The sequence below is a fragment of the Saitoella complicata genome (genome assembly GCF_001661265.1).
Source record: "Saitoella complicata NRRL Y-17804 unplaced genomic scaffold SAICOscaffold_6, whole genome shotgun sequence".
Classification (NCBI taxonomy): Eukaryota; Fungi; Ascomycota; class Saitoellomycetes; order Saitoellales; family Saitoellaceae; genus Saitoella; species Saitoella complicata.
In genome coordinates, this window is record NW_017566997.1 from 416,169 (window position 1) to 431,240 (window position 15,072).

At 53.0% G+C, this 15,072-nt stretch overlaps 9 protein-coding genes across 9 annotated transcripts; 5 read left to right on the forward strand and 4 right to left on the reverse strand.

Moving 5' to 3' along the window:
* Positions 1-350: 350 nt before the first annotated feature.
* SAICODRAFT_6243 (mitochondrial ribosomal protein of the large subunit) lies at positions 351-1,498 on the reverse strand (the record flags this gene model as incomplete). Its single annotated transcript, XM_019169910.1, has 2 exons — positions 351-493; positions 547-1,498. The coding sequence occupies 2 exons, from the start codon at positions 1,496-1,498 to the stop codon at positions 351-353; spliced, it is 1,095 nt and encodes a 364-aa protein (XP_019025617.1).
* A 171-nt stretch (positions 1,499-1,669) lies between these two features.
* Positions 1,670-3,259, reverse strand: SAICODRAFT_18038 (UBX-domain-containing protein; the record flags this gene model as incomplete). The annotated part of the gene is made up of 3 exons (XM_019165890.1): positions 3,166-3,259; positions 3,046-3,114; positions 1,670-2,995 (listed from the first exon to the last, which is right to left on the reverse strand). Exons 1-3 carry the CDS (start codon positions 3,211-3,213, stop codon positions 1,670-1,672), a joined length of 1,443 nt encoding a protein of 480 aa, XP_019025618.1. The 5' UTR covers positions 3,214-3,259.
* Positions 3,260-3,349: 90 nt separating this feature from the next.
* SAICODRAFT_90260 (SPRY-domain-containing protein) lies at positions 3,350-5,162 on the forward strand. The gene is made up of 2 exons (XM_019171689.1): positions 3,350-3,958; positions 4,018-5,162. The coding sequence occupies exons 1-2, from the start codon at positions 3,733-3,735 to the stop codon at positions 4,977-4,979; spliced, it is 1,188 nt and encodes a 395-aa protein (XP_019025619.1). The 5' UTR covers positions 3,350-3,732; the 3' UTR covers positions 4,980-5,162.
* Positions 5,163-5,968: 806 nt separating this feature from the next.
* On the forward strand, positions 5,969-6,874 carry SAICODRAFT_34162 (uncharacterized protein; the record flags this gene model as incomplete). The annotated part of the gene is made up of 2 exons (XM_019168340.1): positions 5,969-6,111; positions 6,163-6,874. The coding sequence occupies 2 exons, from the start codon at positions 5,969-5,971 to the stop codon at positions 6,872-6,874; spliced, it is 855 nt and encodes a 284-aa protein (XP_019025620.1).
* Positions 6,875-7,401: 527 nt separating this feature from the next.
* Positions 7,402-8,596, reverse strand: SAICODRAFT_6246 (CAF1-domain-containing protein; the record flags this gene model as incomplete). The annotated part of the gene is made up of 3 exons (XM_019169912.1): positions 7,402-7,942; positions 7,993-8,435; positions 8,489-8,596. 3 exons carry the CDS (start codon positions 8,594-8,596, stop codon positions 7,402-7,404), a joined length of 1,092 nt encoding a protein of 363 aa, XP_019025621.1.
* A 310-nt stretch (positions 8,597-8,906) lies between these two features.
* On the forward strand, positions 8,907-9,510 carry SAICODRAFT_29585 (uncharacterized protein). The gene is made up of 3 exons (XM_019167456.1): positions 8,907-8,947; positions 9,007-9,073; positions 9,200-9,510. The coding sequence occupies exons 2-3, from the start codon at positions 9,009-9,011 to the stop codon at positions 9,351-9,353; spliced, it is 219 nt and encodes a 72-aa protein (XP_019025622.1). The 5' UTR covers positions 8,907-8,947; positions 9,007-9,008; the 3' UTR covers positions 9,354-9,510.
* A 97-nt stretch (positions 9,511-9,607) lies between these two features.
* Positions 9,608-11,356, reverse strand: SAICODRAFT_54501 (WD40 repeat-like protein; the record flags this gene model as incomplete). The annotated part of the gene is made up of 2 exons (XM_019169290.1): positions 9,608-10,359; positions 10,417-11,356. The coding sequence occupies 2 exons, from the start codon at positions 11,354-11,356 to the stop codon at positions 9,608-9,610; spliced, it is 1,692 nt and encodes a 563-aa protein (XP_019025623.1).
* Positions 11,357-11,593: 237 nt separating this feature from the next.
* Positions 11,594-12,595, forward strand: SAICODRAFT_18043 (ell complex subunit; the record flags this gene model as incomplete). Its single annotated transcript, XM_019165891.1, has 4 exons — positions 11,594-12,133; positions 12,188-12,329; positions 12,380-12,454; positions 12,506-12,595. Exons 1-4 carry the CDS (start codon positions 11,691-11,693, stop codon positions 12,593-12,595), a joined length of 750 nt encoding a protein of 249 aa, XP_019025624.1. The 5' UTR covers positions 11,594-11,690.
* Positions 12,596-13,785: 1,190 nt separating this feature from the next.
* SAICODRAFT_70218 (uncharacterized protein) lies at positions 13,786-15,022 on the forward strand. Its single transcript, XM_019170546.1, has 3 exons — positions 13,786-14,005; positions 14,063-14,131; positions 14,185-15,022. Exons 1-3 carry the CDS (start codon positions 13,948-13,950, stop codon positions 14,931-14,933), a joined length of 876 nt encoding a protein of 291 aa, XP_019025625.1. The 5' UTR covers positions 13,786-13,947; the 3' UTR covers positions 14,934-15,022.
* The last annotated feature ends 50 nt before the right edge of the window (positions 15,023-15,072 follow it).

Sequence of the window (15,072 nt, forward strand, 5' to 3'; positions counted from 1 at the left end):
TGACTAATTGACAGCATCAGCTTTTGCCGACAAAAATCTAGTAATACTACCGTAGTTTGATTTCTGCTTCTGCGATGGAGGAAGGATGTTCTTAGTTATTTGGTATTACCTCGATATTGATTCTTGGGGGTTCTTGATTGGAAGGTTAATGTTGGACGGAAAGATCGGTGGGTGATTTGACCTCAAAGTTACGTAGGCATAACCTAGCCCCTACAAAGGCAACTGTATGACTTCCAATCTTCATTTGCTGCTCTTCGAATGCTTGGCCCCAAAACATGATGATTGCTGAGATTGTGAAATTTCCCGATAATCTTGTGCGAAACCTATCTACATCCACCCCCCTAGCACCCTTATCTTCTAATACCAGGTGGTCTCTTTTGGACCACGAACTTGTTCACCTTCCTCACAGTCTTGACAAACTTCTTCAAACCCCAGATAGATCGTGGATCCTTACCACCCTTGGACTTACCACGACCACCACCATGAGGATGGTCTATACGACCAATTAGTAAATATTTTCATTATCAAAGGGAAAGGGAGACATACCGCAAGCGTTCATAGCCACACCACGAACCGTTGGACGAATACCACGGAGCCGGTTCCTACCAGCCTTACCGATCTTCCTGTGCCGGTGGTTGATGTTCGACACAACACCAACCGTCGCGCACGCGTTCACCGGAACCTTCCTAGTCTCTCCACTCTGCAATTTAACGATCGCGTATCCCTCCTGTCCTGTCGCAAGAACACGGCCATAGGTTCCCGCAGACCTGACGAACTTTCCTGGTCCGTACCTCGTGTTACCGATGTTGTGGACGATGGTACCAACGGGAATCATGCTGATGGGAAGGCAGTTACCACGGATAATGGTCCTGACCGCAAGCATACCAAGATCGATTTGCCCGCCGTGCGAACCCAAGAAGTCTTTCGGGATACCGGCACGGAAGGACTCAACGACATCGCCGGCGCGAAGACGATCACAGGCGAGAATGTATGAAAGCGTACCCGTCGCACGGTGCTTAATCAAAGCGATATGCGCAGATCGTCCAGGGTCGTACTCAATCCTTTGAACATCCTGAGGACCGGGCTGAGAGCGGGTAAAGTCGACCATACGGATACGTCGCTTGACACCACCACCACGGTGACGAACAGTGATTCTTCCGGTATTATTTCTTCCTCCCGTACCACGCTTGGCGATGGTCAAAGGACGGTGCGGCTTGCCCTTCCAGAGGTGATCATTGACGACAGTGACTCTGTGACGAAGACCGGGTGTCCGCGGCTTGTACCTCCTCAACTGAAATTCCTGAACGTTCGGAGCGACAACGGTACTGGAAACATCTTCGGCGTTTTCGAGGAGTGCAGCCCTGTTGACCTTGCTATCCTTGCTGTTCTTGACCGCTTTTAAGGTACGGATGGAACCAAGGGCGGCATATGGAGGGAGGGAGGTGTGGACCTGTACTGCCCGCCGGCACAGGCTGGATATTGATCGACCAGCGAGCATCCTGGCTGTTGAAGGTCGATTTGACTTTTTCGTCCCGTCGTAGGATTGCTCCCGGTCGTTGAGTTTTCGAGGGGGTTAGCCAGGGCGATCACTTAATGCACCGTCATTTAAAGAACAAATGATTTAAACCAGAATTCGTTGGTAAATGCTAAAGAGAGATGCTCTGGCCATTCAGTCTTCCTCCTCATCCAACTCTTCTACCACAAGATTCCCGCTCGGGTACAGACTCTTCTCATCCTTCAATACCTTTTGCCCCTCCGTTACCACATCCAGCACTTTCCTCGGCATCGGCGTCGCCAGCCTGAAATCATACGCATGCTCATATCCCTCCGGCTTCTGTGTCTCTTCTTCAGCTTCGACTGAGTACGTCTCCACAAACGCGTACAAATCCTCCAACGTAGTCTCCGCACCAAACCGTCTGACAATCCGTGAACCATCGAGCATACGCAGAGAAATACGGGCAGCACCATTACCAGCCGCTGGTTCTGCTGGCATCTGAATCTTCTTCCACTTCCTCCACTGATCCCTCTTCGCCTTCCTTTCCTCCTCCTCCGTAGCTCTCTCCTCTTCTTCTCGTTTCTTCCTTTCCTCTTCTGCCCTTCTTTCCTCTGCCTCGCTTGCTCTTTCACGGTCCCGGCGCAGGGAAGCCTCATACGCATCATCCTGCTGCTGACGAAGTTCGCGAGCAGCATTCCGCTCAGCAGCTTCAGCACGAAGCCGGTTAAGTGACGTAGACTGTTTTGCCATCCCATTGGTTAGGGAAGCGAGAAGCTGGCTAGGCCCGACTGGTCCTTCAAGACGGAGGAGGACGGAAAGCGAGCGTGAGCCGGTGGGCGCAAGGAGGGCGATGAATGGGTATCGAGTCGCACGGAGAGTGTTGGCAACTTCATAACCCTCGGTCTCGCTGATGGAGCCGGCCCAGACTATCAATGACTGCTCTCGTGCGAACTGGATTACCTCAGGATTGCATAGTGTGTCTTGGTTAAATTCAATTGTATCGTCATGTTCCTCGCTTTGGAGGACGACGAGCATGAACTTCAGCTCTTCCTTCGCCTTGGCGAGAGCAGCAGAGTATCCATCCGCGTGAAATGACACATGTGCGGATCCATAAGTCTCCTCGAAAGAGCGGATGAACCGATCTGCCAGATCCCTCGGTGATACGTTCCTCCGCTCCAATCGACGCGGTGTAGTGTTCGACAAGAAGGGTAGTAGACGACCGAGGAACGGAAATGTACCGGCCAAGAAAAATGCAAATGATCGGAGGAAGGTGAATGGGAAAAACAAGACACTTAGCAGTGTTCTGAAGGGCGAAGGCTGTGGCAGGCCGGTACCTGAAGAGAACTGACGTGGTAGCGGATGTGAAGGTGCAGGACCAGGTTGCGCTGGTGGTGGAGATGGCGAGGAATTGTGAGACGATGCTATTGGAGCTGTACGTGTTGGTGTCGGTGCTGATGCTGACACAGGAGGTGGAGCATCGTAGACACCGGCGACGGCACGCTGTAAGACACGTCAACACGATTCCATGTGTAGGGTCGCATACTGGTCACCTCAACAGACCAATCGCTCGAACTCAGTCGTGCGACGGCAGCATCTACATCATCGATCTGGGTGACAGCCTGTGAACCATCTGTTAGCCGGGCGAACCATTTCAGCACAGATAAGTTCACCTGAAACAGCTCCAGGCTCCTCCTCTGCTCGTTATCCAAATCGTCCATGGCTGTAATGGTCAAGAATGAGTGCTCCCTGGGTGTATGCGCTGTCCTGTTGCTGCACTGTATATATGCACACCTACAGATCTCGGGGCTTCGGCAACCTGCTGCGGCCGGATAACGTGAGCCTGACGAGAGAAGACGACGAGAAAGGAACACCCCACCAGCATTCACCTCGGTTAAAAGACGACTCGATCAAGCAAAGGACGAGCTGTGATTGTACAGGACGCAGTCTGCTTTGCTTCACGTCCATTTACTGGTGAAACAGCCAGCCGCCACTGTCGGAGACGCTGCCGAGCAGGATTCGTCATAGGCACGAAGTGCATATCCATTGGGACGTTACACCTCCATAAGCTCAAGGCGTGAGCAAGTTCATCGCCTTCACAAACTTCCATCGTGGCGTTCGAGCAACTGCAAGTCACGACAACACTACACTCGCCTACCTCCTACCACCGCAACCCCATCAACCACCGCCGCTCAACAACACCGCCCATCCGCCCCCTCACCCCCGAAGAACTCCGCGAAATGCTCATAGCACTCCTCGCCTCCCTCTTCGGGACTCTGGGTTTCTTCGCCCTCATCGGACTGGGAATATGGATCGCACGTAACACGAGGCGGGGGAGGAGAATCATGTTGGGAGGGAATTGGTTGCCGGGCCAGTTTGATGATGAAGCTGAGTTGGCGAGGCAGGAGGCTGAGGCTGTGGAGCATATGGATGAGATTAGTAGGTTGGCGTATTTTCGTGCGAAAGGTGAGACTGAGAGTCGCTTTCCAGGTTGGTTTCCAACGAGGCTGACATCTTCTTCACAGCTTATCAACAGCAGAACCCGCCTGAGTCTGTTCCAACAGATATCTCGCTCTCCCAATACTTGTCTATCCAAGAAAAGGGTGTCTCAGCATGGGAGTTTGTACCTGACCTCGAAGTCGCAAACTGTTTCGTCGAAGCACGAACGGAAATCCAGTTCTACGATAGAGAATGCTCAGTCCAAACCAACCTCCCAATCCCAAGACAGAACGAAGTATACTACTGGGAAGCAAAGATGTACGATCTACCAGAAAGCACAGTGGTAAGCGTGGGCCTAACAACAAAACCTTACCCCCTCTTCAGACTCCCTGGCTGGAACCGGATCTCCCTCGCGTACACCTCCGCGGGCCACCGCCTCCTCTCAAACCCTTTCCGCCCAACACCTCTGCCGAATTTAACTCAGGGAGATGTTATTGGTATCGGCTACCGCCCTCGCACAGGTTCCGTCTTCTTGACCCGCAACGGTCGCAAAACCGAGGGTCCGGAACTCCATGGGTATAAGACCGTTAACCTATTCCCCACGGTCGGCGCGAACGGGCCTTGTAGCGTACATGTCAATTTCGGACAAGGCGGGTTCGTGTACATCGAGGCGAACGTGAAGAAATGGGGTCTTGCGCCGATGGTTGGGACCCTGGGAGCACCGCCTGCGTATGGTGTTGATGGGGGCAGTATCTTGTTGGAGACTGCTATCACGCCAGGCGAGAGTTCGGCAGAGAGACCGCCGTATACGCCGCAAGTGTCCAGTACGGAGGTTGTGAGGGTTATGAGTGGGTCAAGCAGTAGTCCGTTGGTTATTGGGCCGACGAGACAGGCGGAACAGGTTCCTGAGATTGGTCCGGTGAGGGTACTGGAGGAGGGACATCCGTTTGCGAATATGGTTGTTGCTGTTCCGCCGCCGGAGTATGTAAGTGATGGGGAGGATGTTGGAGAAGGGAGTGCTTCCGGCACCAAAACGGTACGTCGTTGATGCTGTGAGCTGGTTTCTCCAGCTCGCTGGTTTGGCTAGGATTTATGGATTTCGCGTTTTCTTGGGACAGGCGTTCTTTATTCTCTCTCGTTTCGCAATTGCAGTTTTGTTTTTACTTTGGATGAAAGTATATGAGCTTGAGCTTAGCCAAGGCAATGTACTGTATCGCCAATTTCTATCTCCACACACGAGTTACTCCGAAGCGCTTGAGAAGCTTCATGACAGCTTCTCTGTTAATTTCTCGCTTGAAGGGGAGATCAGCGGGGCTATTCTGGGGGTTTTGAGCTCGCACGAGTTCTGACAGCCCAACGTCGACGGCATTACGACGTGGCCCTTCATGGAGGAGCACCGGTGCCATCGATATCTAAAGCTATACCTAACGCTCGTTGGAGCACCGGTAAGCTTCCCCAGGCGATGAGGTCCAAACCAAAGGAACCTGGTCTTCCAATGTTAGCAGGCCAGATCCAGTCCTGCTGAATAACTGGCTTGACGCGTTTTCGTCGGGTTTTGTTCGGGAAGGTCAACTTTGGCGATCTTTGCAGCCACCGTACATCCGTGGCTGGTTCTAGCTGAAGGTCGAAGAAGAAGGTTACACCGGCAGCCAGGAAGGAAAAATATTACGCTCTGACGTTTGTATCCACCCTCCTCATTCCATACCGACCCGGCATCTCCATAGCACCATCCTCTCGCGCTCCTCCCTCGTCTTCGTAGCAGGTCTTACCGCGACTTCTCACAACGATTCATAACACCACATCGCATTGGCTTCGCACGCTCCTGATCCGTCGCGAAACGCGTCGGCGCATGCTTCTATAACCCTCTTTCCGTCGCCGAACCCTTCAGTTTTCTCCCTGATCGTCCTCGGACCGCTGGGTGGGCCGGGTTCACGAGATCTGTCGTCGTATCTTGTCAAGTCGAGGTCGGTGCCATGGCAGAGAAATTGTTTGGTTGGGTTAGATGCGGGGGTACAGTTGACGGCGGTGGAGGGGATCATGGAGCGTTGGCTAATACGGGAGGGACCGTTCTTTGATGCGGAGGAGGTGCTGGATCGGGCGACACCATTGGCGAACGCGGCGGCTACGATTACAGATTTACTGGGGACGACCGTAATCAGTCACGCTCACCTCGATCATATGTAAGTAGATTCATTCTCCATCTGATGATGTGTCTAACTCTCTGCTCACAGTGCCGCCCTCGTCACCGACTCACCAATATACAAAGACTGCCAAGTAGCCGGCACAGACATCACCATCCAAAACCTCAAAACCCACATCTTCAATGACATCATCTGGCCCGACCTCGCACGCGAAGGCATGTTCTCCTACACCCCAATCTCAACATCCTCCTACACCCCAATATCCGGTGGTCTATCTGTCTGGGCCCACCAAGTCGCTCACGGCGGTGTCACCTCCTCGGCCCTTTTTATCAGGGATGACGCGACGAGTCGGGAGTTTTTGTGGTTTGGAGATGTAGAGCCTGATGCCGTTGCCGCCCAACCGCGAAACCACATCGTCTGGGAAGCGGCAGCCCAGAAATTTCTCGAGGGTCTGAGGGTAATCATGATTGAATGCTCCTACTCCGCGACCCGCCCAATCCACCTCCTCTTCGGCCATCTCTCCCCACCACACCTCATCCACGAACTCCTCACCTTCGCCCGATACCTGTCCGAACTAAGTCCACGGCCAACAACGCCACGAACGAGGAGGAGTGCGAAGTTGTTGGATGGGCTTGTGGTTGTTGTTACGCATATCAAGTTGGATGGGGCGTTGCATGGGATTATGAGTGAGGGGGAGAGTGGGGAGACGATCGTTAATGAGTGTAGGGTCTTGGCGGAGGAGGCGGGGATTGGGGAGGTGAGGTTTGTGAGGCCGAAGGTGGGGGATAGGTATGAGTTTTGAGGGACAGAACCTCAAGTACGGGGAACGGTCAATGGATCTGAATGACTGTACGATAGGGCATGGACGATACAACAAGCATGGGATCACGAATTGGGAAAGGGTTCGGATGGACATGGGATGCTTTTGGGTGACGATCACTCGTTAAAATATGCTTTACCTAGAGACGTGGTTGAGTTCCACATAATACACGCTCGTTGGGACAATACCAATAGATAACAATCCGTCGCGAGCTCACTGCCCACAAACCCCTAAGCACCAGGAAACCTGGGAGCAATAGCTCCGCGGATCAGATATTGATCCGTCCCATTCGGGAACGGAGTTTCAGTCAGGTTGTACGTGTAGGGATCAAACGACCCAGCCGCCCACGTCGAAAACCCGAGCCGCCGGTGGTACTGAGGAAGAAGGTCACTTGACACATTGAGCTCGCAAAGCTGCAGCATTACTACTAAACTAAAACAACTATCAATCCAGTGCCGTACTTTACCCATGCAACCCGCAACCCACAACAACCCTGATATCACTTCCCATCATACGCCAACCTTCCCGAAGTCCTTACCCCCAAATTGAAACACATTCTTCGCACCCTGATACGGCGTCGGAATCGGGTCGCGTTGCGATAGTTCCGCCATTTGTCCTCTCGGAGTAAACGGCTGGAAAAAGGGTGGCATACCACCACCACCTTGTTGTTGTCCATCTGGGGGTTGGGAGGAGAAGCCGGTACTTCTGGTGTTCGTGTTGGTTTGGTGTCCGATACCGAACATCTGTCCCCGGTACTTTTTATCATCAATCTCGCCCTCGAAAAAGATTCGGCGGGCTTCGAAGTATGCTGCCGCAGTAAGAAGCGAGTCAGAGCCAGCTTGGTGTTGCGACCCAATACGTTGAATCTGGAGGTCGTCGGCCAGGGCTTGGAGGCCAGTCTTCTCAGTTGCGGGACGCACTGTGCGGAGGAGGTATTTAATGTCGTAAGCTGCTGGGAAAAAGATCTGAAGGAGGGAGAGGAAGTCCTTAGGTTCGGTGGGGAGGGGGGAGCAGGTCATGAGTTTGAGGAGGTAGCCGAAGTCGTAGCCTCTGTTCGTGGAAGTTAGCAACCATTTCGCCATAAAAGCTTTCCAACGAACCCATGGAAAGAGATCCACTTCACGTCATCGAACAGGACCCATCCACTCGATATCAGCAGCTCTCCGAAAAGATCAAAGTCAATTCCCATCTCCTGGTGCTTCTTCCAGTCCAAACCACTCTTCGTCAACAGATCGATCGAATCTTGCGCGCACATATCCTCCGAAACGTCGAATCTGAAGTTGAATTGCCAAGTACATGGCCCTCCATTCTCAGCATTTGCTAACTTGCCTTCGGCGTTGGCGAATGTTACACCGAGCTGAATGACTTTCAGCAGGTCAACGTTACATCGGAGAGTTTGGTAGTGGTAGTCGGAGGTGGATTTGAAGCTGCCGATGGGTCGGGCTACTACTCCGGGGAATTCGGTGTCCATGAAGATGTAGGGGTATCGCTCGACAAGGTCACGGAGGTATGCCATCTCAGATTCGAGATTATGCGCCCATACCTGCATTAATGTTAAGCAAATTGTTGTCGCGTTATACGACGATACATGCTCACCTCTCTGATTTCCCTGCCCTCACCATCTCCTCGCGTCTGCGGTCTCGGATCCCCATCTTGCCCTCTCACCCCCCTGCCACCACCAGCTGACCTCCTCCCGATCGGCATCTTCTCTGCTTGCGCGGAACGGTGGTGCTGGACCAGAGGAGTCGCTTTTTGTCCGCGCCGTTTGGGAATGGTGAAGGATTGTATCTTGACGGTTTCCTCGAACGGGAGTGCGTAGAGAGTGAAAGGGGTATGGGTTGAAGCTTCGAGCGTTCAAGTTTGAGTGTATTGAGCTCTGAACAGTTGTGGATCGAGCCGGGGTCCTTGTCGATTTCTGGGGAGTATTGGTGTTGGATCTTCCGTGCGGTCGACGTCGGTACGCTCGACCCCTGAATGTTGCAGGCCAGGCGCAGTCAGGTGAACCGACCTGTAAGAGGAACTCGATACCCCTCGTAATTCCATATATAAGAACAGGTATGTGATGGCTGCTCTCCAGCGTCGTTCAACGGCCTTCGCTGACTTGTCTCGATTAGCCATGGCCGATGCACCATTGTTCCCTCATGACCGCAACCCCAGAACGTCCGATCCCTGGGCGAAAAGGTGATTACACACCGTCTATCCCTGTTCAACACAGTCAATCGCCGCATGAATGCGTGACGTCTATCTTGAACGATTGCATTTCACTGCGAGGTGTTCCACTGAACGGTGCTAACATGGCCTTAACAGAAATGCATGGCGCACCCAAGGCCCTTTCACCGCCCGTGCTCGCTGGAGCCGCGCCCTCCCTGGTCTCCCCCTTGGTGTCGGTGCTTTCATCGTATATTGTGCCGTCGAGTGGGCTCAGGAGAAGTACGGTGATGCTAAGCCTGCTCACCATTAAGTGTTGGTGACCTGGGTGGAACGGGTGCTAGTTTTTTGATATGGGCGTTTTCTTTTTGTTTTCATGTAATCGATCGGAGGCCAGCAAAGTGAAAGAAACTGTTGCAACTGGCATGGTGGACTAGGTGAATGGGTGCCTTCGACATGGGGGTGGATTAAAGGCGGCAGTATATAAAATGTCACGATATGCATTGATCCCAAACCACGCACCCTCTTCCTATGCGACCAAGATTTCTCCATTTCTGTGACTTTAGCTCACAGTACCCTCCTCTTCTTCTTCCTCTCCTCCTCCTCTTCCTCCCCAGTCTCCCCCGCCAAAATATTCCTCGGCTGATTCTTCTTATAAACCCCAAAAAACATCGGATCCTTCTCCGCAATCTCCGCAAACTTCAGTAACGCCTCTCTTGGATCCTCATTTCTCATATCACTTCCCACGATATTCTCGTCCACATGTCTCTGATCGGGAGTGCCGCCGAGGGGACCAGGTGCTGCAGGGATTTGTGGGCGGCGGGAGAGGATGGGGTTTTTACGGGCCATGTTCGCCTTTGTCTTGTTGGAGAAGGTCTCATTGCGATCTTCGGGACGTGCATTCGGGAGGATAATCGATGCGGCGCTGGGATCGATATCCGCGGCCATACTGGGGTCTTCATCGATATGCCGGACCCTCGGAGCCTTCCCAACACACAGCTTCGCACCCCGCACGCTCTCCTCAGGCGAATACAGCACTCTGACATCTCCATTCGCGGATCCAGTGATAATTTGATTGATTTTGCTGTGCCATAGAACACGGATGACGGAGGAATTGGAAATTGGGATCGAGGCGGCGGATTTGAGGTCCCCGGCGTGTAGGATTTCGAGGGTGCCAGGGGTGGGGGAGTTGAAGGGGACCGAGGTGCCGGTGAGGAGGTATCTGTTGTCGGGGGAGAAGATGATGTTTGTTTCGGCGTTGTTGGTGGAGAGGCCGGAACGCGTCGACAGCGGCTTCTTGAGGTTTCGGGTATCCCACACTGTTGTTTGCATCGAGTTAGCAGGAATGTCAAAAAATGCAGGATGACAATGCATACCTTTCACCGTCTCGTCACCGCCTCTAGTAGCCATAAAGTTCCCATCCCGCGAAAACACGATCCCGCTCGTCTCCGTATTCTTCAGGTGAGCGGCATCAATAACATTCGCAGGCCGACTCCATGACCTCGCCTTCCCATCCCACAAACTCACCGTCCCATCAACAGCCGCCGCACCCACGAACCTCGCATCTGGACTCCAAAGCACGGCACTGATCTTCACCCTCCCAGCACCCGGAGTCTTACTCTTATGCACCCCAACCATCACCTGCTTCCTCGTATTATTGACGTCCCAAACACGAACCGTTCCATCCGCCGACGCCGTAACGAACTGCTTTTTGTCAGTGGGATGCCATGTCCCCGAAGTGAGTTCCGCAACATGTCCACTCGTCCCCCTCAGGTCACGGATATACATATCCCCACGCACGAACTCACATATCTTATCACCATCCCGGTCAACCAACTGCGCCTGCGAACTCGCCGGAATAACAAGCGCACTATCCCCCGTAATACTCCACTCAACATGATGTACCGGTTTCGCCTCATTCGGCTCCATACTCCTAAACGGCCTCAAAGTACTCGGATCCATGCCTGCGAAATCCCAGAATTTGAGATTGTAGTCGTAGGAACCGGAGATTAGGCGAGCCCCAGAGGGGTCAAGGGAGAGAGCGGAGACGGGTTTGGTGTGGTCTTTGAGGACAAGTTCGTGGCTGATGGGAAAGAGGGAGGTGTTGTCGCCGTCTTCGGAATCAGAATCGGAGAGGAGGGGGTCGGAGTCGCTGTCGTCTGCGGGTTTTCGGCGGGGTGAAGGTGGTTTAGGGGCGGATGGTGCCTTGAGTTCTTCCTTTTTGGCATCTGAGCCCTGCACGCCAGAGCTCGCTCTCTTGGTCGCCTCGAATTGCGCCGAGACATTGGCCTTCTTCGTCTGCTTGCCGAAGCTCATAGGCAGCGATGCCCACATAGCATCATCGTTCTGGATGTCCATTAGTATTTTCCAATCATGTAAGCGACATTGGACTTACTGGATCCATTGCGCTGGCTGTGGGGGGTTCTTGGAGGTGTCGGACGAGGGCTATGTAACGTAGACGTTCGTACCCAATCCGGGAATTGACGGTGAGACATTACCGGCACCAGCGCCGTACGGTGACGCTGGCCGAGATAACAACGACAACAACATTGAACGTCGACGATTGAGCATTCATCCCAGTATCTTCCAGATCAAGAGCAGCATTTACTCCAAGACTGAGTCTTAACGACAGCATACACTCCTTGCAAAGATGCAACGACGCGGCGTCGGCCTCGCCGCCTTCGACCGCGACCAACAGCAACGCTCCCAATACCAAGAACTCGGCTCCGCCCTTCTGAAAACCCACATCGACGAACTCACCTCCCAACTCGCAACATTCCAAAGCACTCTCTCCTCCTTCGCTACCCTCCACGCCCGCGAAATCCGCTCAGATCCGGAATTTAGGGAGAAATTCAGTAGGATGTGTGCTGCGATCGGTGTTGATCCTCTTTCGAGTGGGAGGGGTGGGAAGGGTGGAATCAAGGGCTGGAGTGAGATGCTTGGAGTTGGGGATTTTTATTATGAGTTGGCTGTGAGGATCGTTGAGGTTTGCCGGAGGACGAGGCAAGAGAATGGAGGGTTGATTGAGCTGGGCCAAGTGCGGGGGTTGATTTCGGCAAGGTTGCAGAGAGCTGGAGGTAATCCGGTTACAGAGTATGCTTTGCTACTCATGGCTTAAGAATTCTGGCTAACGGGTACGGCGTACAGTGAGGATATCATACGAGCCGTCAAGACACTTCAACCCCTCGGCAAAGGCATCGAGATCGTCACGATTGGAAGTACGAAGATGATCCGCTCCGTTCCTCGCGAACTCAGTAATGATCAGGCGACAGTACTGGAAGCAGCTCAAGTACATCAACATTGCTTTGAAGTGAATTCTACTGACATGTTTGTGTTAAGCTTTTGGGATTCGTTAGCAAGTCGATGTTGGTGATTAATCTTCAGTGGGATCATGCACGGGCGAGTACTGTTTTGGTAAGCATGGTGAACGGAAGAGTTGAGTTGGGGACTGATTTTGTGGTACAGGATGACTTGATGTCGAATTCGTTGGTGTGGGTGGATGACCAAGGCGAGGAGCTAGAGTATTACTCTAGTGCTCTGATCAATGGCGGATGAACACAGGTTGGTACGGATCGGGAAGAGAAAGCAACCCATAAACGAGGCCAGCACAGACAGCACAAAAGCCAGCAGTGGCTCCAGGTCACAGTCCTAGGGCCAGACAAAGCGACTGAGCCATTGCGGCTGCCAAGGCTGTCACTGACACTGCAGTCTTCCATTGAAGATATCATGCGACGTGATGTCGGTTTATGATAGGTGCAGCTGGGCCAACCAAGGCTTAGGTCTAGAAGCAGTACACTCTATTAACACATGTGTCTAATCTCCATACTGGGCTTCACACCTCAGCTGCAGCTGTCCGCAAACAGCCTCACCATCTGCTGACAAATCGTTGTACCTTTGTGTCAAACCAACTGTCAAATTAGACCTGTCCCATGGGTACCTTACCCACAAGCGAACTGAATGTTCTGAAAACACGAACACGTTGGACGCTCACAACCAGAAAGGCCCGTAAAGAAAGACTGGCCTCGACCCCTCGACCTTGCAAAATCCTGTTTAGACAAAGCCGTGTCCCCTCCCGTCGGCCGGGAGGTCTGAGCAAATTGCGGCTTCTACCGCGGCGGCGGCACCTGCTCGAATCCAATCAACCGCACATCGGTTCTTAATTAGATCGCACTCGGGACGGACCGCGATATGGTTGGGAATCCGAGCGAGCTTATCTAAGGAGAAACCGAATCCAAACCACACGGAGGATCACACCTTGCGTCTCGTGTATGAAATCTTCATTTTCCTATCGCTGGAGTTCCAGAGAGCTTCCCGGGCCGGCGCCGCCATACAGTCCCAAATTGTGGGGGTGGCATAACCCGCTGTACATGTCTGAATATCACGGCGTCTTACGCTGAGAATGCCCCCGCAACGCAGATTGAACTTTAAACATTTGCTACAATGGCAGTTCTGTCGTATCAGCCGACTGTGCCATATCTCCCTCCCACATGAAAAAGAAAGGTGCCCGGCTGGTCGAGACTTTGGGGTGAGTCAGGGTTTATAGGGACCGCAGAGTCCGCATTCTCCGAGGTGAAAGGAGTGAGAGACTTAAAGCTGTTGGTTCGTAAGGTAGTAGTACTTCATTGTTGGACTCTCGCATCAACTATCTACCTTGTCAATATCACACCACACCACATCACCTTGTCAGTTACTGGTCACAAAACAGCTCCGGCTCACAATTTCTCATACATGTTCGACTTCGGAGTGGAGGATGTGAGTAGCGGGGCATCATCCGCATCTCGAGGACGTCACGGAACACGTACTGTCACCATACCCCGGTGTTTGCATCTCCGCTGAAAAGCATTAACTCACAAGCGAGTCCAGGCAGATATCAGCCTCCGCCTGCTGGGTTTAAAGAAGATTCGCCTATGCCTGAGATCAAACCCGAGCCGTCTGATGACTCGAGCGAAGGGGATCCATATAAAGGTGAGAGTCTCCCTGCTTTGGCTGAGATGAGGGTAGAGTTGTTGACTACGAGGGCAGATTGGGGACCGCCGACGTATGCGTATCCTGATCCTACTGTGCCAGATCGCTGGCTACAACGCGAAGCGAGTGAGTCGATCGGTTCCATCCTCTCGTTGTTCGAGTTCTGACGTGGTTCATAGTCATGACACGCAACAAAGCCGCCTTCAACCTCTGGATTGACTGGTTCAACTCCGGCGAAAAGGGCGACGAAATCCCCAATCGCATGCTCCACCCCGACCACGTCTACTCCGACCCCAACTTCGGCGGCAACGGAATCCGACACATGGTCGAGTGGACAAACTACTTTCGCTCGCGGTTTCATGGTTCGCGTATCACCGTCAAACGGCTGGCGGCGGAGGGTGAGACGGTGATGTCGATGTGCGAGTTGACCGCGACACAGGTTGGGGAACATATGGGACGGCCGGGAGAGGTGAGAGAGATGAATGGGAGGTATTCGGCAGCTGATACGTTTAGGGATGGATTGAGGGTTGAGACGATCATGATCATGGATTTTGAGGCGATGAGGACCAAGGAGTGGACCAAGGTTGCGTCGAGTGAGCATGTTACGACAGATGTCAGGATCCCCGTTTCGAGACCGGACAGTCGGGCTGGACCTTCGATTGCGGAGTTTCGGAGACCTGCGAGCACGAGTAGGGAGAGTGACTGTTCTGTTACGTTGCCGTCGGCGTTGGAACAGGTGCTGTTAGGACAGGTTGCGAGTGAGGCGAGTACGCCTGATTTGGGGAAGCTTCGAGTTCAGAGTAGGCCGAGGAGTGCGTCACCTAGGAGGCGGACGAGGGGTAGGGCGATGTCGAGGGAGAGTATTACGTTGAGCGATATCTTGTGTGATATTGATGATGGACCGGCTTCAAAGAGGCATCAGCCTTAGCGAAGGGCTTTGGAGTGTTCTTTAAGGGTTCATGCATTTTCAAGAGATGAGTGTTTGTCATACGATATACGAATTCCAAGGTTTCCACTCCATAATTTCGCTCCGGCTGGGCAGCAGCTGTGCTGATCGACGTCACTTG